Raw genomic sequence first — 26650 nt, 5'->3', positions numbered from 1 at the left:
GAATCCCACAGCCCAGGTCTTTGATGTGGCTTTGCGCCGCAGCCTTTGGAGGGGCTCGGCAGCAGAAGTTATGGACGTGGTGGCATTGGTGGCTCCTGGGGCTTTGTCGGATAGTGGACTATCCGGATAGATATCGCTATTCTTAGAACCATCCAACGCTACATCTATAGCGCATTCATGGGAAAATTTGGTGTATAATAAACCCGATACCGCGCTCCTATACTCTTCCCTATACAATGTAGATAGTAGACAGCCCCTCCTATCCTTAGGCCTTCTCTCTAGGCCTTCATGCCCGTAGCCTAGGCCTCTATATCTAACCGGGATTGAGATATTCGCGCGACTTGAATACCTCAATCTCGGTCAGATATTTACGAATATAGTAGGCGGACAAACGCTCGGTAGAGATCTAGGAATAGCTTTACTTTGCAACTAGCCAGATATTCTAATAACAGAGTTGTACACCAAATTCGCCCAATAATGCGCTATATATATCGTTGATGACGGCTTTGTCTCTAGTCTTCCTTTACTTTGAATGCCCCTTAATACAATTACCAACAACTTCCATAAAACTATCTCTTATCCGTTAAAGCAAATAATCCATAGCCAAATAAAAAACCCGACAGCTTCCCCTAGAACCGCTGATGTTGATGATATTAACTATGTTATATATTATATATAACTAACTATATATACAACGCCTAGCGATTCCACCTCCAGTCCTTAACAATATACAAATCTCCACCCTGCCAGCACCTCAACCCTACTACAAGGCTGCAATCGCAATCGCCGCCGCCGCACCCCCGACAACCCACTGAGCATTTCCAGTGATCATCGGCATCCCTCCGGTGCTGGTCTTTGACTCCCCGGCCCCCGAAGCGGCGCCAGTTCCAGTTGGAGCCGCACCACCCGTCGACAAAGCAGCTCCAGTATCCGCCTTGCTCCCCGAGGCAGTCGGCTTCAACGTCGACCCAGTATCCGCCTTACTCCCCGAGGGAGTCAGCTTCGTCGTCTCCGTAGCAGCCGACGTGGTTGCGGCCACCTTGCCGCCGGCCGTGATTGTTACCGTCACCCCTCCAAGGTCACTTGCGGCAATGGGAGTGGTCAGGATGCTGGTTTTGGGTTGTCCGCCGCTTTCGATTTCAACGACGGTCCCGCTGCAGGTTCCAGTTTTCGAGCTGGTTATTTGGCAGCCCATATCGTATGTGCTATATTTCCGATTAGTATTATTGCTGGTATTCGTATGCGCTGGGGGTGGGTGCTTACGCTACATGGCCCTCATCAGACATTGTCTGGAGGTAGTGGAGCGCTGTGGAAGACCGGGTTAGTGTCTCTGCTGCTAGCTAGGTAGGCAGGAAGGTGGGGAAGCAGGAGGGTTTCGCGTACTTGAAGGGCCTTGGGTGATTGTGAAGCCCTAGAGGAGAGATAATCAGCGGATGCATCTATCGGCCTATGCGTCGGATCCAATACATACCGTAGGAACACCACAGTCCTCACTCTCTGGAGTTGGGCACGCAAGCGCATAAGTCGTCGCTTTCGAGTCCTACACCGAACCCATCATTAGCCAACTACTTCTCCATCAACCCATATCAATCCAAAAACACCTACCGATCCAACAATTGATGCCACAACAGGCTGCTGATCAAAACCAATCAACCAAAGCACCGTAGTAGAATCCGCCGCCGAGGCAACACCGCCCATAACAGCCAACGCCGCGACGACCGCTGTGGATTTGTACATTCTGGAAATGAGCGTGGTTTTGGTGTGTGATATTAGATTATAATAACGAACGTAGGTGAAGAAATACTGTAATTAATAACGAGAGTGTTTGCGACTAAGCTTTTTGGTGGTGACTCGACAGGAGGACGATGGGGTTTACGAAAGGATGCAGCAGGGCGGCTTTTAAGCGTAGTAATACTCGCCCCCCTCCCCTTTTCCCCCTACAAATGAGTGCGATCTGGTTGGTTCATTTGCCAAGCATAAATGATTTGACGCGCTAAAACGCTTGGAATCTAGGTCCTTTAACTTCTAGTTGATAGTTGCGGCGCAGCGTTCAGTAGTCAGTCATGTTGGGTGGGATTGCAGTATTGTAGGCCCGGTAATAAACTCCGGGAGCGGGATGTCCGAACACGAGATATATGCTGCTATTCGCGGGTCTAGACTCTGAAGGGAGGATTTGATGGCCCGGCCCGGGTTGGGGGGCTTCATTGGCTCAAGCAGGAGGACAGGGGGGGCTTTAAGCTTCTAGGGGGTCTCGGGTATCGTATCCCACTCGGCCGAAGTGCAAGCATAAGTACTAGATGGTCCATTTATTATATTGCATTATATTTTCCATTACCCCCCAAGTTAATTCCTATATCTCCAACTCTCGAAAGTAAACCTACGATGTATAACTATGCTCAACAAGGAGAATTAATACGCACCGTGTCACTCGCTAAGACGCTATCAAACGCCATGCCCATGCAAATATCCCGATCCCAATCCCAACTTTTCAATTAAACGCCGTCCCAAATATCCATATGCATCTAAATGCGTTGCTCTCTTCAAAACCCCTCGCTTCAGACCCCTCGCAAATCCAGGTATAACTTTCCAACGATATCTAAGAGCGATGTTCAATATTCATCGCCGATTTCTGTAACAACAATAATAGGATTCTTCTTCATGTCCACTCCTTCATCAATGTCATACTGACTTCTCTCTCTCTTCACGCTGAAACACTGCACTGCGCCGATCGCAGCCACAAAACTTGAAGCATACCAAGCAAGACCGGAGAATTCGAACCGCGAACCAAGTGAATATAGATAGCCTGCCACCGGAGGAGCGACGGTTCTAGCCCCCGCGCCAGCAGAAGCCGCTAGGCCGTTGATCTTTCCGAGAACACAAGGGCTGGGTGTAGCTTCCTTGATGAGGATTAAAAGTACCGGGTAGGCTAGGATGGAGAGCAGGTTGCGGACCGCAAGACATGTATAAAGGCCCAAGTACAGCGAAGATGGTGGCAGGAAGGCAAGCAAGGGCATAATGAAATAAGCAACCGGGTGCAAGACGGAGACAATTATGAAGAGCTTATAGATCCCAAACATTTCGGCCGCACAAGGGAAGATGACTGCTTGGACGAAGAGGGCGATGGCCCCGTTTATGCTCATTATTATTCCGACTTGTTGGATGCTGAGACCGAGGCCACCTGTGGCACGGAGGGGCGGGGTTCCAGTCACAGACCTTGCGATTAGGGACAGGGTGGGGATGGGAGTGCCGGGCTCGTCCTCTAAGAAAATTGGGAGGAGATGGTCATAAGACATGCTATGGTAGCTGAAGATTGCGAGGGCGACAATCAGAGCAATGATGCGCGGTGTGAAAATTTTGACGGGTTTCGTCTTTGGCTGGGAGTGTCGCCAAGTACTGTCGTCGCTGCCTTCAAATGTGCCATATGTCTCCGCGCGGAGGTCAACAGCAGGAGTCTTGATGGCGTCTGCGGTGGCCATGAGTGGAGTCTCGTCGGAGTGGTATGTCGTGGCAGGGAGCAGCACCCGCGGTTGCATGTCCGGATGCGTCTCTTCCAACAGGAAGTAGCCTGCAGCGATGCTGATCAAGAGAAGCGCAGAGCAGATCAAATTTGGTAGCAGGTACGGGAACTTCCCAAAGAGCCCATCACTAGCAAAGGTGTCAGGGAACGAGACGACAGGATCAGCGAAGTAACCTCCAATGGCAGGGCCAAGGATGGTGCCGATTGACCACACGAAAGGCATGATGCTATAGGCCCGAGGTTCGTGCTCGGGCTTGGTGACCAACTCCCCCACCATGGTCTGGATGATGCCAATGTTCCCGTTGATGACTCCTCCGAGAGCTCTCCCCGCCAGCGCCACCCAAATATTTGCTGCGAAGCCCACCATGACCATACTCAGCATTGTGCCAGTGCATCCGAGGAGCAGCACGGGTTTTCGTCCCACGCGGTCGGAGAGAGCCCCCCAGAACATGCCCGTCAAGGACTCGGCCAGGGCGAATGTTGAGATGAGAAGGCCGGCATAGAAAGAGGCGTCATCTTCGTTGCCGACCCGGAACCTCTTGACGAGGGGCCAGGCATAGGGGAAGATGGATGTTAGAGCGATGGGTTCTGCGAGACGGACAATCGCTAGAGGGGGGTTGTGTTAGTTTGGATACAATTTGAGGGGAGACTTTCGAAGATGAAGTGGGAGACACTTGGAAAGACTCACCAAGCAGAAACAGCTGAGCTGTGGGAAACTTGTTGGGGTCTCGTACTTTTGGACTCTGCTTTGTTAGGGTCATTGTTTGTATGCCTGGCTTGATTCTTACGGTTGAACTCGAGAATTGAGGACTCTGCGGCAAGGAAGAGATGCAACGACAGAGCGAGGGTTCAATTCGCGTTCAATTCAAAATCCGGCTCTATTCTATCTTTCCCTTTGCGCAACGCAAGGAGAAGGAAGAAGAGGATAGGGTAGGTATCAAGGAAGAAAGATGTCGACAGGAAAGTAGCCCGACTAAACGACCAGAGAGGGGAAAGGGAAAAGGGATGATAAGGTTAATGGTGGGAGGACAGAGGGGGAAAGAGAAGAAGGGGACGAGTGGCGGAAAGTTATAGCAAAAGCTCTTGAGCCGGGAGCACCCTCACCTACTGCGTACAGCCAACTCGGCCCGCTGGCCTGTCGGGGGACAGGCCGTTGGTGGTTACGTTTGCGCTGTCCCTGGTTCTGGCAGAGTTGGCAGCAGATCTGTCTGTCTGGGTGGCAGAGCAGAAGTGGCAGATTGGCAGATTGGCAGATTGGCAGCCGGGCAGAAAATTGAGGTGTGTCCAGGCTTGTCGCGGGGTCACTTGCACTTGCACTTTGTTCGCGGCCGAGGGAAGAAATTTCCAGAAATTGGGCGGAAAATTGGAGCCAGAGGCTGAGCGCGGGGCAGCAAGTGGCAGCAGCAAAGGGCAGCAACTGCCTGTCAGGTGGCCGCATTGCTCAGTTCGGTGCTCGTTCGGATTGTTATGTGCCGCCAACGGCGCTGCGAACAGTGTGGAGGAGATAAGGCGCTGCTTTGAGCCTTTGGCACTGACTACTGGCATGCTGATCTGGGTGGATGCGGATGCGGATGCGAAGGCGATGCGACGCGACCTCCCCAACCTCGTCAGGCTATGTGTGTGTAGGTGCGATGGAGTGCGACAACAAGTGCTTTCGATGCAATCGTCAACCGCATATACGGAATCTTCCAATTGGGTTCGTCTGGTCCAAAGCAACGACCCGGGAAGAGCGCGATGGGGGAGCGTGTTGCACGGCGTATATCTGATGGATGCATCAGGAGATGTCAACACCATGGACGCTTGGGAGAATAAGACAGAGCCGCCGAAATCGGGATCGCACTATTTGGTTCAACCTGGTGTCGATCCTTGGCAGCTGCGATAGGCCAGCCTCGGCCTCGAGCTGTCGTCCACATTATTGATCCTGGGAGTCCCCAGTCCATTATTGTTGATGCTGATGTTGGCGGTGAGAGGTGCGAGGTGCGAGGTGCGAGGTGAAGAAAGATGAACAGGTGAGGTGAAGGAAGAGGCGGCGAGAGCGACAGACTCCAACCACTACAACTACCACAACCTCAACCACAACGTTAAAACAATGCAACTTCGTACTTCGAAGAGCTACCTATAAACAAGCCATAATCCACCTGTGCCAGAGACACCGAATCATATCTACCTCAATGTACAGTACATCAGCTAACACTCCATATCAACCACCACCGGCCATCCTGGGTTTCAGATGCTATTGATGCCGCATCTCGCGCTGGATAGCTTGCCCCTCAGTGGTCTGGCGCCTTGGTATTGCAGCATATCGCATACAGCATGCACAGTGCAATGCAATGCGCAACGCAAAGCAAAGCAAAGCAACGCACATACTCCGTAGGTGCATACATGTACACTATGTAACCTCTGTTCAATGGTTCAATCACACCACACGATACACAATACGGAGGCAGTTTTCCTCTGCACTGCACGGCACCACACCAAGTGCCCTTCTGCGGAGAATGTGAGCTACCTACCGGATCAACCCCGGGACTCAGCTAGAGCTGAATGAAGGTACCTCCCGGGAAACGAGGACAAGGCGGCTACTGTAAGTTGTAGGTAAAATGTGCGGCGGGATTGGCTGGATTTGATTCCACGGCCGCTTTTCTTCTTTCTGGGTAGACGCCTAGTGGATGCGGGCTACCCCTCTATCAATACATCTGATAAGTCTTGAGGTTAGTGCCTCGCTCAACGTACAAGCTGTTGGCTATGAAAGTACAATATGGAGATTCATTTGTAAAGAAGTCTATGAACACCGCTAGAGATTTCGCAGAAGAGAATCAGATCATGTTATAGTACATTGTGTTCCAAAACAACCTTCTATACCCACCACTCTCCCCGAGTTCCAGTTCCCAGTCCAATATCGCTCGAGCTCCACTCATTATCAATTGTCGCATTCCAAAAAAATAAATTGAAACCCCCTTCCCACCTGATTCCTGTTAACCTGACGACAGCTAGTCACTCCCAAAGGAAAAACAACCCATCTCTAAAGCAAAATCCTCACCGAGTGTTGCTCCAACCAAGAACGCGAGTGCCACCTCACCTGCAATCAAGACACACAGCAGCCCCAATGAGACCCAGAATACCAAAGCCCGGGATGGCACCAATCGCACCAGCAAAGAAGCCACAGATTGCCAAGTCGCACTTGGGGGGAGCTGGACATGTAACTTGGTACGACAAAGAGGCCTGCAGACTCGGATGCGTCGGATCATCCGCGAACCGATTAAAGACATCGATCTTCCCGGTGGAAGGGAACGAAGCGACTTGATCAACCTTTTGACTGCAGCAAGGGGTGAGAGCTTCCCTAAGACAAGCGATGCTGCCACTACAGGTTGGGGGAGTGACCACAGTCTCGGGATGAATTGGTGGCCCTACGGCTTGGACGAGGTAGTTCGCCATGGCGGCGAGGATCTCGTCGCTGGGAGCTTGGCACGTGAAGCTGATGTGGCACTTTCCACCGATGTCTTGCGGAGCATCGCTGCAGTGGTTCCCGGAGATGACGGAGAAGATCGTGTTGAAGGCGTCGGTGCCGCTGTGCCCGTCTTTGATCTTGACGATGTCGCTCGATAGGGAGGCTTGGGTCTGGGTCCATTCGACGTGGTTGGAGTGGGAGCAAGAGTAGATCTTGTTGCATGTCTTGTCGCCGTCGCGGTATAGGAGCACGTCTTGCTCCCTGAAGCAGGTGAAGCTTGCAAAACCGTTGCTTCCAGATCCGCACTGCTCTCCAGGGTTCTTGTTGATATCTAATCCTTTTGCGGTGAATGAGACGCCCGACTTGAAGTTGCCGCCCACTGGAGCCTCCCAAACAACGGTCCCGAGGTTGTTCAACACCGCGATATCTTCAGGCTGTTGTCCTGCCCTGGAGTTTGTGTAGTCTTTGTAGTAAGACATCTCGCTGGAAAGTACTCCTTTCGTATCGCAGTTGGACATGTAGATGATCTCGTTGGGGATGTCTCGAGGACCAAGTGTGACAGCACCTGCCACGGACACCATGGCGATGGCCATGCTAGAGAGGTGAGAACGCATCGTGTGGTTGGGAGGATGAAACAAGGCTGCTGTTATATCCAAATCGAGGGTTTCTTGAGCGCTTGGAAATAGAAGAAAAGAATGATTGAAGCAATTAAAGAGAGACTGGTTGATTCAATTGTTGCGTGTATTCGCAGAAAGCAGAAACAGTGATAAAGACCGACGTAAACTGAATGAGTGTGAAGTTGATGAATTGGATTGAGGAGACTGGCTTCACTTATATACATACCGTCCCGAGGCTCCCATCATGTCCACAATCCGCCTTGCCCAAGTATTCAGTGAATCTAATTTCCACAAAATTGCCAAGATCCCTAAAAATAAGCTGGCAGTCTCTCGCTGCCTACAGAACTCGCAGAACCAGGTCGCTGGTTTGGCCTCGGAAGCCCAGCGATGCGGCCGTTGAAGATTCCATACCTATCATGGGGCGTCGGCCAAGTCTCATGTCTTAATGATTCTGGACCACTCATCGGCGAGTGCGTAACGACTGGATGAAGGACTCTAGAAAAAAGTCCGACGTACCTGTATGGGCGGTGTTGTGAGACATTGCTTGGTCTGGTAGCCACCGTTTGTGGCGTCTGCCACTCTCTAGAGCACAGCCTCTCAGTGAAGGTTCTGCAAGCCTCCAGCGTCCAGAGACGACCGCGAAGTGAAGTTCCCAGCCAACACCACGAGGAGATGAGAGTCGTCGCAGGCCTGAATATTCATCATTGGGGCAATCGCGATAATTCCCGTGGTTCGGATTCCGTCCAGCTGTGTCGAGGACCTAAGGGGATATAAGTATTTCGTACAGTACATATATACCTAGGTACCTATGTATGCTCGTCTAATTTTGGGGGTTGTTCCAAAGACGATGGAATTCGCAACAGCGAGTCTGAGTTCACGATAAGGCTGTAGTGGCGTTGCTCGATTGCGTCGAAGCGCTGATCACCTGGTCATGAACTAGCAATGTACTCTGTTCTCCGTAGGTACCTACTAGGTAGGTATGCATCGCATTGTTCCTTTTAGTGCATTCGATCATGACCAGGCGGTCATGAAGATCATTCACTCAACTTACAGATTTTGAGGAAAGCCACCCAAAAAGAAGGCAAGGAAGTTCGAATTTAAGGTCGTCTCTTGGGTTGGCTACTGAACCCGCGAATGTCTGACCGAAATTGAGATATTTGCGCTAGTTGCATTTTTTCGAGATTGACATCAATACATTAGGTCTGGAATTGAATCAATTCGAGGGACCCTTGATGGGATCGAATCTAAGAATCAACAGCTAAGCAGGAGGCGGCGAAGAAAGAGAGAGAGACTTACACGATAGCGTCGTCTTTTGCATAATGCTCAATTCGGTTCTGCCAGAGACAACGGAAGTAAACTGAGCCTGGAGCTCCTCGATTATCTTGTAAAGTTCGTAGCCTCTTTGATATTTTGCGATCCTCAAAGCGAGTACTATACATAGACTGTATACTCCTTAGACCGGCTCGGAAGTGGGGTTTTACAGGTTAGTCGTATTACACATCGAAAGAATCGAAAGGTTCTCCGATAGCATCTTGGGACATGTTAGGTAAAGATAGTGAGAAAATGAGCAGAGAGCAGAAGTTGGAAGGGTGGAAGTTGGAAGAATGAAGGGTAAAGGTTGGAGGAAGGACCCTATAGCGCATTCTTAGTTGCAGAACTCTTTTCGCCAGTATTATAAGGCCCCACGGCTATTACCCAGATATAAATCTGATATCGCGCGAATATCTCACTAAAATTAAAGTATTCAAGTCATATAAATATCTGACTGAAATTGAGCTATTCAAGTAGGAGAAATTTTGCAACGTAGGCGGGTTCAGCAGGAGGGAACTTCAACTTTGAGAGCTCCACGGTAAGGAAATGAAAACTCGTAAGATACGAAAGCGAGAAATGAAGTACAGAGTAAGCTGTAGAAAGAAATTCCTTGTGATTTTGCTCCTGAATCGCATGTGAGGCTAGCAAACAGACCTCGACTGGCCACTCCAAGACTGCGTGGTGGGCCGGTTTGGCGGTGCTACTACCATGTACAGTTGTACTGTCGGATATTATAACTTTGTAGATGCCGCCTCTGGCCTCACGACCGGGCTTATCTCGCCCGACCTCCGATAATCATCACAAAGTCATAAGACAATCAACACAGGTCAGGTACCAACAGGTAATTGTCAATTTCCAGCTCGAAGTACAGACCATGTACCAGGTATAGTTCGCAAGATAAGGGACCGCGGAACCCTGCAAGCGCAAGGACAAGCATTCCGATGCCGAGGCCCCGAGCAGGCGTGCACAACGCGCCCAATGCAGCGCACAAAGTTGCACAAGGCGCATAACGCCAGTTGTGCGCACAGAAAAACCCGAGCCGCACGACGACGACGCTGCTGGGCGAATCATAAGAACCATACGCCCCCCACCCGCCGACGATCGCATCATTGCATCGTCCAGCTATGAACGCCTCCAGCACTCGCCATCTGCACAACTAAACTTCCTATGGAGACGAAGAGTCTGCTATTGTCCGTAGGGGGCCTGAAGGGAGTATATAACCATCTCGCACAATTTCTCTGCCCCGAAACCCGAGCTATATGTGATCTCTCTCTCCTGTTCTCCTCCTTTCCCGCTTCCGCTCTGTACTGTTGCAGTTGAAGTTGCTCTCAGTCTCAGTCTCATTCTCAACGCAACAACTGCGATTATACTTTGTTCCACTTATCCTTCGATCCTTCTAGCCTTCCCTTGTCACAGAGTCTAGGAACCAAGCGGCCCCACCTTTGAACCCTCCATACTTGTACCCGGGTACCTAGGTAGGTATATAAATCTCTCGGCAGGTAAACAGACGCCATCAACAGAGAGAGCCACCAGGAACAGAATTTGCAGCTTTTCGTCGTCCCAAGATGGCGACAGAAAGGGACCTCGAAAAGGGTCCGGTCCCAGACAATGGCACCATGACGACCGAATCGACTGCATACCACTCAGACCACGAGAAGGCGGATGCCGAGTTCAAGATAGCGGAGGGCGCAACTGGAGAACCCGACTTGGAACATGAACAGGTAGAATCGATGGATGCCGGGCATATGACTGACCTCGCAATGTCGCGGGTATGTCTCCTCCCCAAATGCTTTACGCTCATTGAGAGGCCAAACCCAGTCTAACATCCATGTCCACAGACCATAGAATCCATCAAAGCCGGCAAGAAGAATGTGGGAGATGACTCCGAGGTCCGTCGCGTGGAGACCAAGAACAGCCTCCGGAGTACGAAGAGCAGAATGAGCCGAATAGCTACCGCCCTCACCAACCGAAGCAAGAAAGAAAGACTTCCCCCTCAGGTTTTACCGCTCATGGACCTCGATAGAGGCATCGTGGGCTGGGAATCGCAGGATGATCCCGAGATGCCTCTGAATTTCCAAGAGTCAAGGAAGTGGATGCTCATCGGGTTGCTTGCAAGCATCACATTCATCTCGCCTCTGGCCTCCTCCATGTTTGCACCGGGTGTCATATTCATGGATATAGATTTCCATAATACTTCGACGATTTTGACTTCGTTGACTGTGAGCATCTTCATTTTGGGATATGCAGTTGGCCCATTGCTTCTTGCAGTAAGTAACCTCCAAACATAAAAATAATTGTGTAACTTGTCTACTTACACTGAATTTTCCAGCCCCTTTCTGAGATCTACGGACGTCGGCTCATCTTAACATGCGCCAACGCCTTCTTCTGCGTCTGGCAAATCGGCTGTGCCCTCGCGCCCAACCTTGCTAGCCTCATCGTCTTCCGCTTCCTAGCAGGCATCGGCGGATCTGGTTGTATCACCATCGGCGGAGGCGTGATCGCAGATATATTCGCCCCTGATCGCAGAGGAGTAGCCAGCTCGATTTATTCCATCGGGCCCCTCTTCGGCCCCGTCATAGGGCCAATCTGCGGAGGTTTCATCGCCCAGAGGATCGGCTGGAGATGGGTATTCTGGATCCTCCTGATCGTCGGCACTCTCCTCACCATCGGCATCGAATTGCTGAACCGCGAGACCAACCCCAAGGTCCTCATCCACCGCAAGGTACAGCGTCTCCAAAAGGAACTCAACCGCACCGATCTCATAAGCTGCTACGACGAGGGTCAACCCATCCATAGCCCAACGCACATCCTAATCAACGGGATGGTGCGGCCCTTGAAAATGCTATTCCGCTCCCCAATCATGTTTCTCCTCTCATTATACATGGCCGTTGTCTACGGGCTCCTCTACCTTCTCTTCACAACCATCACCGCCGTCTTTATCAAACAATACCATTGGCAGCCAGAACTCACCGGTCTAGCATACATCGGTATCGGTATCGGTTTCTTGACCGGTGTAAGTCTCGTCGCCAAGATATCCGACCCGACAATTATCCGCATGACGAAGGCCAACAACGGTGTTTTCGAGCCCGAAATGCGATTAAGCACCTGTCTATTCTTCGCATGCTTCATCCCCATCTCATTCTTCTGGTATGGCTGGGCCGCCGAGAAAGCCGTTCACGTAAGCCATCTCTCCCACCCGTCATCAAGCCTTTCAACTAACACAAACCACAGTGGATCGTCCCCATCATCGGCCTAATACCCTTCGGCTTCGGCATGATGGGAATCTTCATCCCCATCCAAACCTACACCATTGACTCCTTCCCGGCCTACGCTGCCTCCGCCATCGCAGCTCTAACTGTCTCCCGCTCCCTTCTCGGCGCATTCCTGCCCCTCGCCGGACCATACATGTACGACAGTCTAGGCTACGGATGGGGGAACAGCGTGTTGGGGTTCATCGCCATTGGACTGATTCCCTGCCCTGCGCTTATCTACAAGTTCGGCGGAAAAATCCGGAAGGAGCATCCTATTAAGCTTTAGAGTGCTTTTCATTTAAGCTTCTCCAGTATTAATTTGCTGAAGAGTTCTTGAAAAAGAAGCTCTTTGGCATATATTGATAATTTTTAATTTCCTTTTGTTTTGAGGTGGTAGATTGGAGGATGGAGGTTTTTTTAATGGAAAAAAACGGCATCACTGCATTTTTGTGGAAGATTGGATACTGTCCGCATTGCGTAGGCGTTCGGGAGTGGCATACATACATACCTACAGACATACATTTCATATATAATTAGCATAGGCGGCACTATCTGATAGATAGGGATATAGCGAGGCCTTGTGTGCCCATCTTCACTCACTCTGGGAGTAGGGACTTGGAAGAAAATATTTCCCATTTACAAATGGGAGGTTAAATTAAATTAAATTAAATACAATTTTCAACTCTTATCTAGATGGGATCTCTCATGAACATGTTTGCTTGATGGGTGAAAGAAGAGACGTAGTTGCGTGTTTCTGCAAATGGATAGAGATAATAATACATCGAAAGGGAGGAGTACATCAGGATCGTTCCGTTTAGTGTAGACAAATGGGATAAGGTATTTTATCACCTTTACATAACATACATAGGTAGATATACAATTAACATGAAAGCCATAGAGTTAGTAGGAACTATGAAAATCTGCGTATACACAAGAACCAATTTCCCTTTCATTAACCAACACAAACTTTTTTATATTAAACCCGTGAAAATGATTTCACGCTATGTATATATCCCGAACGACAAAAAGAGAAGAAGAAGCCGTATGTTCCATTCATTTCTCGTTAGCAAAAGCCGAAGGCATGCAGATACCTAGGTATTAGACAGCTAGATAAAATATCCGCCCAGTCCATCCATCCATCCATCCATCCCGCAAGCATAAAAGCTCAATAATCCCACCCTGGGTCAAAAAAACGAGGCCCTCCATTCCAGAACTGGCTAGGTAGGTAGGTGCCTTATTTATATTTACACAAAAAACTTTTCCTCAGCTTATTTTGCGTAAGGGGGGTATCTACCACTCCAAAGGCTCCTTGATTTCCTCACCCCTATTAGTCTTCGGCACGGGAACGGCTTTGACAGCCAGCTTCCCATTCCGGCCACGCTTCAAATACGATCGCCCGTCCAACCAAGGCGTTTGCGTCGTCATCTTCTCCTCGAACGAGAGGATTTTATCTTCCATCTGCATGGTCAAGCCGATATCATCAAGGCCATTGACCAAGCAATGCTTTCTGAACTCCTCGACATCAAACCCGCAAATGCGTGTTCCGTCCGCGGTCTTGATCACCTGATTGGGGAGATCGACTTCAATCTCCCGTCCCGCGCGCGCTTCCACTGCAATGGTCTCCATGTCTGTGGGGGAGCTGATGGCGATGGGTAACATGCCGTTCTTGAACGTGTTGTTGAAGAAGATATCGGCGTACGAAGGGGCAATTACGCATGTGATTCCGAAATCCAAGAGTGCCCAAGGAGCGTGCTCTCGCGAGCTTCCGCAGCCGAAATTGGGACCCGTCACTACGAGGATTTTGGATTTGCGGTAGGGCTCCTGGTTTAGCACGAATTCCGGCTTTTCTGAACCGTCGGCATTGTACCGGAGGGAGAAGAAGAGCGCCGAGCCGAGACCGGTGCGCTTTATTGTCTTGAGGAATTGTTTTGGGATGATGGCGTCAGTGTCGACGTTGGCGCGTTCTAGGGGGGCGGCGATACCTTTGCAAATGGTGAACTTTGGAAGGCCTTTAGGGGTATGGGGGGCTATGGTGTTGGTATGGGGAACGTCGACGGAATCTTCAGGTTGATCGGCAATCTTTTGTCGCTGGTCGTCGTCGGTCTCCGCTCTCTCATCCACATGAGCTTTGATCTCAACGGGCTTTGGTGATGCCGGGCGAGGGGTTGCATTTTGGTCGGCAATCTTCCGGACATCAGTGAGTTTGCCAACAATCGCACAAGCCGCAGCTGTAACTGGAGAAACTAAATGTGTGCGTCCGCCAGCTCCCTGTCGACCCTCGAAGTTTCGATTACTTGTGCTGGCACAACGCTCCTTTGGTGCCAAGATATCGGGATTCATGCCGAGACACATACTACATCCAGCCTCCCGCCACTCGAATCCGGCATCGAGGAAGATCTTATCAAGACCCTCGGATTCCGCACGGTCCTTGACGAGACCGGATCCAGGGACAATCATGGCGCGCTTGATATTTGCGGCGACTTTTCGACCCTTGACAACGGAAGCTGCTGCCCGAAGATCTTCAATACGAGCATTGGTGCAGGACCCGATGAAGATCTTATCGAGAACGATATCCTCCATAGGTGTCCCTGCTGTGAGACCCATATACTCGAGCATACGTCGGCCGGCCTCCTTCTTATCCTTCGTTGCGAAAGTCTCCGGGTCGGGGACTGTGCCAGTTATTGGCACAACATCCTCGGGACTAGTTCCCCACGTAACTGAAGGGGCGATATCTATGGCATCAATCAAGACATCGACGTCATATTTGGCGCCCGGGTCCGATTTAAGGCTCTTCCAGTAGGCAACCGCCTTGTTCCACTCATCTGAGCCATATTGCGGTGCTAATGGCCGGCCCTTGAGGTACTCGAAGGTAATCTCATCGGGGGCAATCATACCCGCTCTCGCACCTCCCTCGATCGACATGTTGCAAATCGACATTCTAGCCTCCATGCTCAAGGCCTCAATAGCAGAGCCGCAGAACTCGATGACCGCACCGGTACCGCCAGCCGTGCCGATCTTGCCGATAGCATGGAGGATAATGTCTTTCGAACTAACACCAGGAGTGAGTTGTCCATCGACCTTGATCCGCATGTTTTTGCTCCTCTTCGTAATGAGAGTTTGCGTGGCGAGGACATGCTCAACCTCACTCGTGCCAATACCGAAAGCCAGAGCTCCGAAGGCGCCATGGGTAGATGTATGGCTGTCACCACAGACAACGGTTGTGCCGGGGAGGGTGAAGCCCTGCTCAGGACCGATAATGTGGACAATGCCTTGACGTTTGTCGCCGAGGCCGAAATATGTGATGCCGAAGTCCTTGACGTTCTCCTCGAGGGTCATACATTGGAGTTTCGAGTCCTCCTCGTCAACGAAAGATTCGATATTTTTGAAAGATTTTCGAGAGGATGTGGGGACATTCTAGAGGTATTGTCAGTCCGTATTATTCTCAAGTGGTAAAAGGCCATGGATGCATACGTGATCGGTCGTGGCAAGAGTACAGTCTGGCCGCCGGACTTTCCGGCCTGCGTTCTTCAAGCCTTCAAAGGCTTGCTGTTTCGGGTCAGCTATCGCTGTAACATACTAACGTGGGGGGTGGGATGGATAGGTACCGGTGAAGTGACTTCATGAACTAAATGTCTATCTAAACCGGAGTTAGTACGGGACTTGTACTTCTCAAGGGAGATGGGGTTTCACAAACCGATGTAGAGCAGGATCGTGCCATCGAGTCTCTCGTCCACGATATGGTCCTGAAAGACCTTATCGTAGAGAGTCCGCGGTCTCCCTTCTGCAGCAGGCATCTTGTAGAGGTACAATGCAATGCAAGGTAATGTGTTAATTCACAGATGAATCTGAAGGAGGATTATGATATGATTGATGGCGACAGGAAGAGGATATTGTGAAAGCAGTGAAGATGAGAGCAGGGAGAGAAGGCGAGAAGAAGTACTTGTAGGTGCTTTTGGGGCAGAATGCGGGGTGGATCTATGTGGATGAGATCGCAAGGAAAGTTTACTGGACGGCCGATGTCGGCGGGCGAGGGAGGCGTTGGAGGTTTGAATCGGGGCTTTCGTGATTGGCTGGAGATTGTTGGTCTAGTGGTGATTGGGGCTGGCGGAGGGGGAACGGACCAGTTACTGTACCCCTCTGCACGTGCATTATTATTTATATTTATTGTTTGTTGTTTTATTTTAATTATTATGTACATTCCAGCTTATGGTGGTAGTATGGGTACCTCTATGTCTATGTCTGTGGCTGGCTATAGCTAGTTACCTTTACTCTAGCGTTTTGAATGCTTTGAATTTGCTCGACAACAGCAGTTATTAGCCATTGCCCACTGCCCATTGTCATAGCCCACGCATTGCCATCTATCAGAATGGATATCCTGCACAACCGTACTACGTAATAATCCCCAACGCAATGCAGCACCAGCAGCACTCGGGAATACTACCAGTACAATACATCCAAGCCAAGATCCCCATTAGTCGGGCCTGTGGGATCACCAGTACAACGTACGACCTAGCCAGTTAGAGGTGCATTGGCGGCTTCAAAAGAAGCGCCTGCATACTGTAGTAAAAGGAAATACGAGTACTTGTACCTAGGTAGCGATAAGCAGGCCATAATTCCTTATTTCACTAAACTGATGCAATTGCGAGACCGGAGAGAAATATTGGTAGAGTAATAAGATATACTTCCTGGTGATACGAGACAAGCAGCATAACCTTATTCAGCCTCTAGTCAAAAGCCGCAGCACCCTGATAATAGATATAGCTATGGCCACGGATACGTGTATGGCAGCCGCGAGTAGCGCGGCGGCAACAAATAACCCGATCTCCTGGAGCTTCAACAATAGCAATGCCAGCAAAGCCGTCGTCTCCGCCTCTGTCTCCGGCCTCGGACCCAGTCGACGGTCAGGATCTAGCAATGGCCCCACAATCCAACTCCAGCACGCAGCGACCTGCCCGATCGGTCCAGAGACCGCAGACGCTGCAGACACCGGAGACGCTGCAGATGCTGGCTGCCGAGCCGGTCTCGGACGAGTGTTGTTGGCGGGGAATAGTAATACGCCATTCTTGTTATTATTGCCATTATTGCCATTGCCAGTATCATTACCATTGCCTTGACCGTGTGTGGCGGGTGCCGGATGCAGAATGACGGCGTCCTTGCTCTTCCCCGCGCTCGCGTACCCGTCCCCTACACTCCGTCCCGGCTCGGCGTGCCACACCACCAAGCTGTCGTCTGTTCTAAAGGTATTATTTCCAACTTCGACTTCTGCTTCTGCTTCTGCTTCTACTTCTCCTTCTGCCTCTCTCGTCGTCCTCATCGACACCAAAGGATCTACGGTGTCGTCTCCGTCTTCCGTGGCTACCGTGACTGCCTTGACTTGCCTGTGCATTCCCATTTTCCTCGCAACTTCTGTCATCTCTGCGGGGTATTTCAGGCGTTTGAAGGCTAGGAACATGGGACTGCGTGCTGAGCTCTTCAGCTTCACCCGGCGGCGAGGGGGAGGGGACGTAGATATGGATATGCGTGTGCTCCTCTTTCCCACTTTCCCGCGTCCTGGAGAAACCATCCCGCAGAATCTTGCGGTTCGCCGTCTTACTACTTGATCTAGGTGGGGTTCCGATGATATATCGATGTCGACTGCTGGAACAGGGCACCCTTGGTTCTGCATTTCGTTCCGTTTGCTGCTCACAAGGGAGCTCCCTCGTAATGGGATCCGGTAGGGTCTGCGCCGGAGTGACGAATGCCGCACGCACGACCGACGTCTCTGAGGGGGCGGAGCCTTCTTCATATCCCGACTGTCTGACTCCGGACCGTCGACTTGGATGCTGAGGTGATGTGCTGGGGGGAGACATCCAGTAGTGGTGGTGGTGGGTATGCTGGTGGATGATGTTTGCTCGTCCGGCTCCACGTTGAGTATGGTAGGCGGAGCCCATACCTGGGGACAACCCTTCTGTGCCTGGAAGTTCAGCGGGATCCGGACGTCGAGGGGAGCTTCCGGGGAGACTGGTGGTAGTTCGCTGGGGGAGCCGACAAGTTTCCCCTGGAATGAGATTTGTCGTCTTATGACCGGTGGCCGGTCGATCTGGACTTGTTTCATTATGACTGACCGGAATGAGATCGCTATAGCTTTTCTTTCGCCCGGGTTGTCTGATACACCTAGGGGCTCGCACTTGCCTAAAAAATGTTTTCCCTCCTGAGATGTCGCGTGCCGTCGGTTGGAATCTCCAACCTCCGCTGGAGCCTCATTCTGATGCTGCCTAGGCCGGTTTTCCGCTGTATCCATGATGCCGCTGGCGTCAGGAGCACAAATCACTGTGTCTTCTGAATTACCACTTAGAGGGCGCCTTGGAGGCGACCCAATTGGCTTTCGCCGAATAGTAATATTGGGATGCAAATGGGGCGTCGATTCGACTGATTGATGGGCCGGATGTAGGGCGCCTCGTCCCGAAGGTGGGGATGTAGTCCGTTGCGCAGGACCATCTTGGACCTCGACAGGAGAACTCTGCTCATGAGATTTCGGATTCGCGGCAGTTTGCATTGGGAGCAATCGGTCAGCCGAGGAATTCCCTAGATCATACATAAGCCGCCAAACGGATTCCCGGGCCAAACATGATACTCACTTTTAACAGGACTTCCAGCTGAAGATTGTTCAATCGGACTCAGTTCCGGTTCAACAACACTACTCCAGGCTGTTTCACTGGGTCTCCACCTCTTGCTTCTTCTATCCTTCATCTTAGCTGCAAGCTTGATCTGCCTTGCCTTTCCTCTTTTCTTCAAATAGCGCAGCATCTTCGCGGTGTCACTGCTGCTTGTTGTATCACTGATATCCCAATACCCAGTCCTTGGATTCGCTCCTTGGACCCCGAGGAAGTCGCCGCTTTCTCGTAGACTGCGTCTCTGTTCTTTGCGTGATTTCTTGCCGCTGTGTATCTCATGTACCTTAGCCCTCGCGTTATCCTCTACTACTGTATGTTTTCCTTTCTCCGGTTGCGTTCCCGTCTCATGAACCCTGGGAGAAAAGGGTATCTGCTTCGACGGCTGCTGGAAACTCACACTCTTCTGTCCTTCCTGACCAAGCCCACCACTCTTCTCTGGAGTGATCAGGGGCCGAAAAAACCAACTCAACGAACACCGTCTCTTCTTCCCCTGAGCAGAATCTCCACTAGTTAGTGCAGACACGCCAGGTCCAACTGCTGCATAAGCTCTCCTCTTCATCCTGTCATCACCCCTCGGAGATCGACCTCTAGCCATCCCCAGCCGACCTCCCTCAATATCCATACCTGGCTCACCCGCAAGCCCGAAAACAACATCCACAGCATCAAGCGGCCCTCCATCTCTAAACTGCTCCCGTAATGTGCCCCCCTTCTCCTGTTTGCGCGAAGGTAATATGCGAGAAACCAAGCCACTGAAAGAAGCTGACCGCGTGCGTCTGCGTTGCGGGGATTGTCCGTCATATGATGCTGGGGGTGGTTTGTGGAATGGGTAGTTCCGTTGCTGTGGGGGACTGGGTCCTGAAAATGATATTTGAGGTGATATCGCGGGATGGACTTCTGTTGACATTGTGAGTGCCTAGTGAGTGAGTATTGGAATGAGGGAGAGATCTTTCTTGACTCTTGAGGAAATAGAAAATGATATCGATGGGTTTTGTAGAGCTTGAAGATTCGTGACTTCCGCAACGGGAAAGCCTGCGAAAGCATGGCTATATTGTGGGTAGGTAGGTAGGAACGATGCAGGAAAGGTAACCGAGCCAGAATGAAAATTGGAAGAGAAATGGCACAAAAAATTTCATAGCAGGTAGAGATTAAAAAAAAATGAACAAATGCATTAACTGGATATCTTTGCCCAGGAAAAATACATCCAAAACTCCCAGAAGGCGAGTATGCTATACAATACTTTCGTTAGATAATTCATGAATTAGAATCTAGAAGGCATCCTCTTATATGGGCTGACATAACCCCCAGACTGTGGCTTCGAGCCAAACCCTCCAGGAGCGCTGATTCTCCGATCGTCCTCCACGCCGCGGTGGTGGGAAGTATGTATCTCGCTCTTCCGCTTCACAGGACTCCGGCTCCTTTCCCGTTCCTCCTGGATCTCTCGCCTCGCCATGCTGAATGAGTTCCTTGGAGATTCGCGGGGGCCTCGTTGGAGGTCGTATAGGCTCGTTGCCTTTTTTAGGGGCGAATTGGCGTGATTGAAGACGCCTAAGCTGCCGCCGCCGCCGCCACCGGTGCTTGTGCCTGTTGAGACGGCTGTGGACATGCTTTGGCGGAACTGGGGTTGGCGAACCGGTGGCCGTGGGGTCGCAAATGATGGTGTTGGGGAGAAGCCTGAGCGGGTTACGGTTTCGGGGTTTTTGGGATTGACATGTTTGGCGTAGTTAGGATTTGGTTGTGTATGGAAGCCTCGATTGATGATGACTGTAGGAGTGTATGTCTCAACAGTTCCCTCTGCCTCCCTCCCAGTCTCTGACGCTGGGCCGTTAAATTGAGTACCAACCTCACGAGTCACCGGGTTTAGTCGGGGATGAACATATTTGATATTGTATTCGCTCAAAACCTCTTGATGGATAATAGCAGAATCCTTCTCTTGCTGGGAGAACGCAGTCTGGACGAGGACCAATTGTGAAGATATTAAAGCTTGGAGGAGGATGGTCGTGAACACCGTTATGCTCGGTCGGGGATCTGACAACTGTGTTGGTAGAAAGAGCCAATATACCAGTACATGGCCCGGGCTAAACAGACAGAACAGCCGAAGGCAGACGGGTATCGGGTCCCATACTGCTATTTCCCAGACGTCTCGAGTGGGATCGGGGTGTGCCCTCGACTCGGCACTAGGGTCTCCAAGTATAGATGTCAGGAACCGAAGTGGTGAGGAGGCAACGGGGGAAGAATCAACGCGCACTCGATGCGCCGAAGGGGTCTTCTGGGGCGTTTCAATTGCGCTTTCGAATAACCGGTAATGCCGTTTTCGATTGAAAGTATATACTGCATTCGCAATCGATAGGCTTGTCAAAACATAGACTAGGAAAGTGGCCTAGAATCAGAGTTAGTAGCTGTCCTCATCTAGTATGGATATAGAAGTCACCCACGGTATACGTGAACCATCCCGAGCGGGAATATTCATCCCCAAAGACATCATCCGCCCCGCTGTTCGCAGAAGTCCCCGAGTTTGCTCTTGCGATCAGAAAAACCACATGTAAACCTAAAGCCACCGGATGCGCGAGCTGCTTCGAATCCCAATCTCTAGTCTCAATCTCCTCCGAGAGCCAGAGCAAGAAATCCCCCGGGTTTAAAAAGTCCTTAATACGCTCGATGGCTGGCTTCCTCCGTATGAGTCGCGGCATGATGAGCAGGTAATTCCGTTGTGCCTCACATCCTCCGATCCACCGTATCGAAGAGCTTCGGTGATCTCGTCCTTTGTTTACTCTCAAAGTCGCAATGTGGTGAAGCTTGGGTTTGTTGCAGGGTTGTTGATGTCGATGGCGCTAAATGAAGCCTTAGCGTCACGCCGCTTGGTCGCCGTCGGAGCTCCCCAATCTTGAGAGCCTCAGCGAACGTGGAGAGAGAGAGAGAGAGCGCCTGTCGAGACATCACCAACGCAACGGCAAGATGGCAGCTCCCGCATCTACGTACAAGGATAGAGAGTTCCTTGCCGTGATTGGAGATGAGGTGAATTTTCCATATCTGAACTTAGCCTCGAGATTATTGCTAATAGATTCGCAGGACTCCGTAACTGGCTTGCTACTGGCAGGTATTGGGGTATGCCATGGCCTTACTGTGTTGCAAAACGAACCCTTATGCTAATAGATGGAATAAAGCATGTTACCCAACCGCCAGACTCGCAGAAGAACTTTCTGGTCGTTGATAGCAAGACGGACAATGCAACTATCGAGGAGGCTTTCGATAGATTCACAACCCAGCGGAAGGATATTGGCATCCTGCTGATCAACCAGCATGTGAGTTGAATCTTGCTGTCACGATAAGGTCTTTACAACTAATACTATTAGATTGCTGAGCGTATACGCCACCGTGTCGATACATATACCGCTGCCTTCCCCGCTTTACTCGAAATACCGAGCAAGGACCATCCATACGACCCGGAGAAGGATAGTGTACTGAGGAGAGTACGGCGGTTATTTGGCGAATAGGGGGATAGAATCTACGTTGACATATCGAGGAGGGGATTGGCGCTGTGCACACACGAATACCAGGCCCGGTTTAGAGTTGCGAATATGATATCCATGAGACATGCGGATCTTGTTGGAGGGGCGATGGCTTGTAGCTTCGCTTGTCATGAATGAGGGATCCTTTAGAGTTGCGTCGAGGGCACGACTGTTCAATAGGGCATGAATTTGGACATGTTGTGTGTTATGGATTGCATGATAACAGAGATATATATGAATAGCACCGCATCACTCCAGTGTACCAAACCCTCTGTAACCGATGTCACATTAAGAACATCCATGTGTACGATGCATAACCAGAAGAACTCCGCTCAAAGGTATCTGGAAAAGCCAGTAATGCAAGAAAAAAGGAGCAAATATTCGCACGCTCGATTACAATCCCTCTCGTCAACCCCTCCCGGCACTCTGCCCTGCAATGCCCACTACGAGAACTTCACGGTGGCTTCGAAGCATACGATATGCTTGTCGTCGACGGTGTAGGCATCAGCAAGGACAGTGTATGTTCCCTAACCCCGCATATTAGTACCTGGAAGCAGTATGGCAAGGGAGAGAGGGTACTTACAGGAGGGATCTGCTGTGGGAGCTCAACATCCTTTATCAGAGAGATCTTCCCCTTCTCGACGGGGCAATTCAAATCCACATTGGAGACCTGCTCGCAGAGATCGGCCCTTGTGGTGAGGAGTTTAATCAAGCCATATTTGACCTGCAGATTCACATATGCGCCTTCGCCGACCGTCTCCAAGAGCGTCCCAACAGCCTCGATCGTGAGAACGGTGCCTCTGTAATAGAAAAACAAATTAGTTTACGATGGTCTCTGCCTAGATTAAATTCTGGCGCGGGATGTGTACGTACGCAAGAGGGGGGTTAGGATCCAAGTTGACGTAGTCGAGGATGAGCAGGTCGGCGTCGTGGGCGGCGTTGCAGTAGGTGAGTGGGTTATCGCCAGGCACCGCCTCTCCCTTGTCACCGAGGACTCTCTGGCCACCGGTGAAGAGCGATAAGGGCTCGGATGCGACGAGCGTGCTCAGGAAGAGCGATGCGACGGGGAGTGAGAGCCTCATCTTGATTCTGTTTGTATGTTGTTGTTGTGGAAGAGTGAGGTTCTGGGGAGCGACTCCGATGGGAGCGAGGTTCGGGGAGGTTTGGCCTGGCTGATTGGGTTTGGTGATACAGAGCACGCCCTCGTTCACCCAGGGCGCAGGTGGTTGGAGGAAGAGTGGAGTGGCGCGGGGGGGATTAGCGCTGTTGGGTTGGATCCCCCAGGATAGGGAACAATAATGACGTTTGGACGGTCAGAAGGTGCCCAGGGCCCAGCTTGAAGATATTCCCTGGGGCGCGGAGGGCTCCGGGCTATAGCACTGGAATGCGTTAATAGTTGGCAGTTGGCGGTTGATACCAGTGTTGGTGCTGTGACTTGGGCATCCCCGATCTCATTCTACTGGGAGTACAAAATACTGCTACAGTACGTGGTTGGTTTGGCGAGCTGAAGTACTTTATTCAGTCGTTACTAAATTGAGCCTTCTGGCCTATACGAGTATCGCCATGCCTGTGTAACGGCTCATATCATATACTTTGTGCATCGAAAACGAAGGCCTTCTTCCTACATTACGAAGTACTCTCTCTCTGACAGCGGGCTGCCAGATGATGCCAAGATCTCCAACAGATTCAACTGTTCCCGTGACCTCTCTTTTGTTTGCCCTGTTTGCCAACGCTGCAAAACTCGCCTGTTTGCCCCCCCGCCCTCGGTTGCCGCCACCGCCCTCCAGCTCCCCGGCCCTTCCCTATAAATACCTGGGCCCGCTCCTCTCTCTTGCCCTCTTCTTTTCCTTTCTTCTTCATACTTACCTTGTTGACAACCTGCCTGCTCATGAAGAGGCAGTTGGCGATACGAGACCTCCATTGCACATCGGGGCGTCGAGAATCGTTGAGTATCCTTCGGGGTCCTCATCGGCGGAATTTTTGATGGCTTTCCCTCGTGGATTTATTCTTTTCATTGAGATCTGGGCCTTGCGTCTGGACTTGGAGAAGGGAGATTAGCAGATGGATGGATGGTGAATGGGCATCGAGAGATTCGGTATCGAGCTGAGGGTTTTGACCTGGGCCAAGGAGAATGATGGTTGTTGGGATTTGGTAGATGCAATGCAAACGTGGCAACTCTTATAAATGCTGGATTGTTTTTAGTGGCACGTAACGCGTGTACCGTATGTAGCAACACAACAATCGTATATATATATACGTATCTGATGCCCTCTGCCTAGCAATCTTAGAAATCCCAGTCTTGCGCGTGTGTACCTCTCCCAGGACCAGTCGCTCAAGAATGCGCCATAACAACAGGTAACACGGTACGGCAATCTCTATTTGATCCGTCGGCAGAGGCAAACAGCTTTTATCGGGTGCCGGAAGGGGTTCCACACTCTAGAACTTGTGGAGCCCGTGGATGGTTTCTATTCGGAGTCACGGGAAAAGGTGCAAAGGAAACGCGGAGCAAAGGATTAATGATGGGAATAATATATAGTCTTAAAAGGGGGCCATTATTGTGCCGATGCTATACGAAGTGCTGGTCAACTTGAAGACATTGTACGGGAACATAACCTGGACAGCAAACTGCCTCGTGGACATCACAAGACAAAGCAATTGTGATCTACTCCGTAGAGTACGGTAGCCACTGGGAAGTTTGCAGAAGTTTGATGTTTGAAACGTTACGAAGTGCGTACGCACAGTGGGGAAGCCTGCTCCATGGAATGTTTGGCATCCATTTTTCTAATTTGGGAATCGGGAAAAGCAGGGTTTGTAGGTGGTAACTGACTACGGAGTAAGGTACTGGCCCACAGACATCAACGGTTTTTCTCATTAGTGGCACCGCAATTTCCACGGCTGAGGGCGCCAGAAAGGTAGGTTTTGCTCATAAAAGATTTCATTATTCGTCTTTTATCTTGTCATAGGTATAGTTCGTAGCTTTAAATCATTTCACTAGTATATAAATTCGTCGGATACCTTGCTGGTAGTTACTGGCTACTAGCTACTAGTTACCAGCTACCAACCAAACGACAACAGCTCATTCCGATTCACACGGTTACGTTACTCGCTTTTGTTTGTGTTCCCCCAGATCCGTTCAATTGGGGAGCGAATATCGTCGCCTCTTTAGCAGTCAAAAAGTTTCATCCAGCATCCGTAAACCTTAATTGCGTTGCGTTGCCTTGCCTCTACCCTCTACTCCAGACACTCGATATTGACATTGTCTGCAATCCTACCTATATGTTGTTAGCCTCTAAGAGGCTTATCAATGATCCGAAGGACCCAGAGTACTCGAGCCCCAGAGCCCGCTCTGATTTGCCCAATGGCAATGCAGCTAGCCAGTTCGTACATGGGCCCTGGCATTCTCAAGGCAGAAACAGCAGCCGGCATTTCCTGAGAAGGCCGCTACGGGTTCGCACGCCCTTGATTGGGCGATGTGTCCAGATGCCACCAATGAGATAAACTCACCCTGGGCAACAGCCGGCCGCTTTGAAGGCCACTGGGGCTTGGAGTCCTTGGACGGAGTACCGACTATGTATTGTTGCTGTGCTACTACCTTGGTACAGCACAGTACTCGTACTCTGTGCTTTGTGCTTTGTATGAAGCTTCTCCCCCTTGGGACATTCGTCATCCTGCTTTCCGACTCGTTCTCTCAGCTGCTTACACCGCATCAGTGGGGGTCCTGGCTGCTACTCCGCAAGCTCTCACCATCATCATAACAGCACTGCCCCGGGCACTCACCGGCCTGACCTGGCTTGGGACCCAAGAAGCCTCCTTCAGCTATAGCTATAGATAGCAGCTATCGATGTCGTCTTCCTCTCCCTCTTCTTCTTCTTCGGTGCAGCTGGCGTGCTCATAGCGGCGTCAACAAGGCGTCGTTGTCGTTGCCGTTGCCGTTGCCATTGTCGCCCAGTTGCCCTCTGTACCTTGACCCCTTTGCAGGATGCGAAAGCGAAAGTGCACGGCGCCAAACTGCGCGGCTGGTCTGTGCCGCTCGCCCTTCCCTGTTGGGCGGGCTAAAGCGGCGCTCGCTTCCTGGCCTTGAAGCCAGTCGAACAATCCCCCCCTCTCGCTCTCTCATTCTCATTCTTACATCTCGACCTTCATGCAAGTACCCTTCACAAAGACCGATTCTTCCACCAAGCCCATCGCCCCATCGTCGGCTTCGACATTTCGAGTCTGCACTGTCATCCCCACGCGTCGCCGACCAAAGCGCCTGTCTGCGAACTACACCTTGCCCCCCAGGGCGGATCGCCTCCCTCTCGTTCTCACTCTTCGCCTCCACCTCCCGTTGAAAAAAATCCCTTCAATCGC

General features: G+C 51.0%; 9 protein-coding genes across 9 annotated transcripts; 2 read left to right on the top strand and 7 right to left on the bottom strand.

The window, feature by feature from the left end:
- Positions 1 to 763: 763 nt before the first annotated feature.
- Positions 764 to 1737, bottom strand: BP5553_08039 (uncharacterized protein; the record flags this gene model as incomplete). The annotated part of the gene is made up of 5 exons (XM_032016662.1): positions 764 to 1205; positions 1264 to 1306; positions 1384 to 1411; positions 1472 to 1540; positions 1606 to 1737. 5 exons carry the CDS (start codon positions 1735 to 1737, stop codon positions 764 to 766), a joined length of 714 nt encoding a protein of 237 aa, XP_031866953.1.
- Positions 1738 to 2609: 872 nt separating this feature from the next.
- Positions 2610 to 4278, bottom strand: BP5553_08038 (MFS general substrate transporter; the record flags this gene model as incomplete). The annotated part of the gene is made up of 2 exons (XM_032016661.1): positions 2610 to 4123; positions 4206 to 4278. 2 exons carry the CDS (start codon positions 4276 to 4278, stop codon positions 2610 to 2612), a joined length of 1587 nt encoding a protein of 528 aa, XP_031866952.1.
- A 2311-nt stretch (positions 4279 to 6589) lies between these two features.
- Positions 6590 to 7576, bottom strand: BP5553_08037 (uncharacterized protein; the record flags this gene model as incomplete). Its single annotated transcript, XM_032016660.1, has 1 exon — positions 6590 to 7576. The coding sequence occupies one exon, from the start codon at positions 7574 to 7576 to the stop codon at positions 6590 to 6592; it is 987 nt and encodes a 328-aa protein (XP_031866951.1).
- Positions 7577 to 10455: 2879 nt separating this feature from the next.
- On the top strand, positions 10456 to 12427 carry BP5553_08036 (MFS general substrate transporter; the record flags this gene model as incomplete). Its single annotated transcript, XM_032016659.1, has 4 exons — positions 10456 to 10659; positions 10729 to 11157; positions 11220 to 12068; positions 12122 to 12427. The coding sequence occupies 4 exons, from the start codon at positions 10456 to 10458 to the stop codon at positions 12425 to 12427; spliced, it is 1788 nt and encodes a 595-aa protein (XP_031866950.1).
- A 1004-nt stretch (positions 12428 to 13431) lies between these two features.
- BP5553_08035 (3-isopropylmalate dehydratase) lies at positions 13432 to 15935 on the bottom strand (the record flags this gene model as incomplete). Its single annotated transcript, XM_032016658.1, has 4 exons — positions 13432 to 15555; positions 15613 to 15687; positions 15747 to 15778; positions 15836 to 15935. The coding sequence occupies 4 exons, from the start codon at positions 15933 to 15935 to the stop codon at positions 13432 to 13434; spliced, it is 2331 nt and encodes a 776-aa protein (XP_031866949.1).
- Positions 15936 to 16858: 923 nt separating this feature from the next.
- BP5553_08034 (uncharacterized protein) lies at positions 16859 to 19698 on the bottom strand (the record flags this gene model as incomplete). Its single annotated transcript, XM_032016657.1, has 2 exons — positions 16859 to 18705; positions 18759 to 19698. The coding sequence occupies 2 exons, from the start codon at positions 19696 to 19698 to the stop codon at positions 16859 to 16861; spliced, it is 2787 nt and encodes a 928-aa protein (XP_031866948.1).
- Positions 19699 to 20052: 354 nt separating this feature from the next.
- On the bottom strand, positions 20053 to 21481 carry BP5553_08033 (Uncharacterized protein; the record flags this gene model as incomplete). The annotated part of the gene is made up of 2 exons (XM_032016656.1): positions 20053 to 21171; positions 21227 to 21481. The coding sequence occupies 2 exons, from the start codon at positions 21479 to 21481 to the stop codon at positions 20053 to 20055; spliced, it is 1374 nt and encodes a 457-aa protein (XP_031866947.1).
- Positions 21482 to 21746: 265 nt separating this feature from the next.
- BP5553_08032 (V-type proton ATPase subunit F) lies at positions 21747 to 22285 on the top strand (the record flags this gene model as incomplete). The annotated part of the gene is made up of 4 exons (XM_032016655.1): positions 21747 to 21806; positions 21861 to 21896; positions 21956 to 22093; positions 22145 to 22285. The coding sequence occupies 4 exons, from the start codon at positions 21747 to 21749 to the stop codon at positions 22283 to 22285; spliced, it is 375 nt and encodes a 124-aa protein (XP_031866946.1).
- A 458-nt stretch (positions 22286 to 22743) lies between these two features.
- Positions 22744 to 23382, bottom strand: BP5553_08031 (putative Phosphatidylglycerol transfer protein; the record flags this gene model as incomplete). Its single annotated transcript, XM_032016654.1, has 3 exons — positions 22744 to 22827; positions 22884 to 23100; positions 23174 to 23382. 3 exons carry the CDS (start codon positions 23380 to 23382, stop codon positions 22744 to 22746), a joined length of 510 nt encoding a protein of 169 aa, XP_031866945.1.
- Between the last annotated feature and the right edge of the window lie 3268 nt (positions 23383 to 26650).

This window comes from Venustampulla echinocandica, assembly GCF_003357145.1.
Source record: "Venustampulla echinocandica strain BP 5553 chromosome Unknown scaffold_7, whole genome shotgun sequence".
NCBI lineage: Eukaryota > Fungi > Ascomycota > Leotiomycetes > Helotiales > Pleuroascaceae > Venustampulla > Venustampulla echinocandica.
This window is presented reverse-complemented; position numbering and strand designations above follow the sequence as displayed.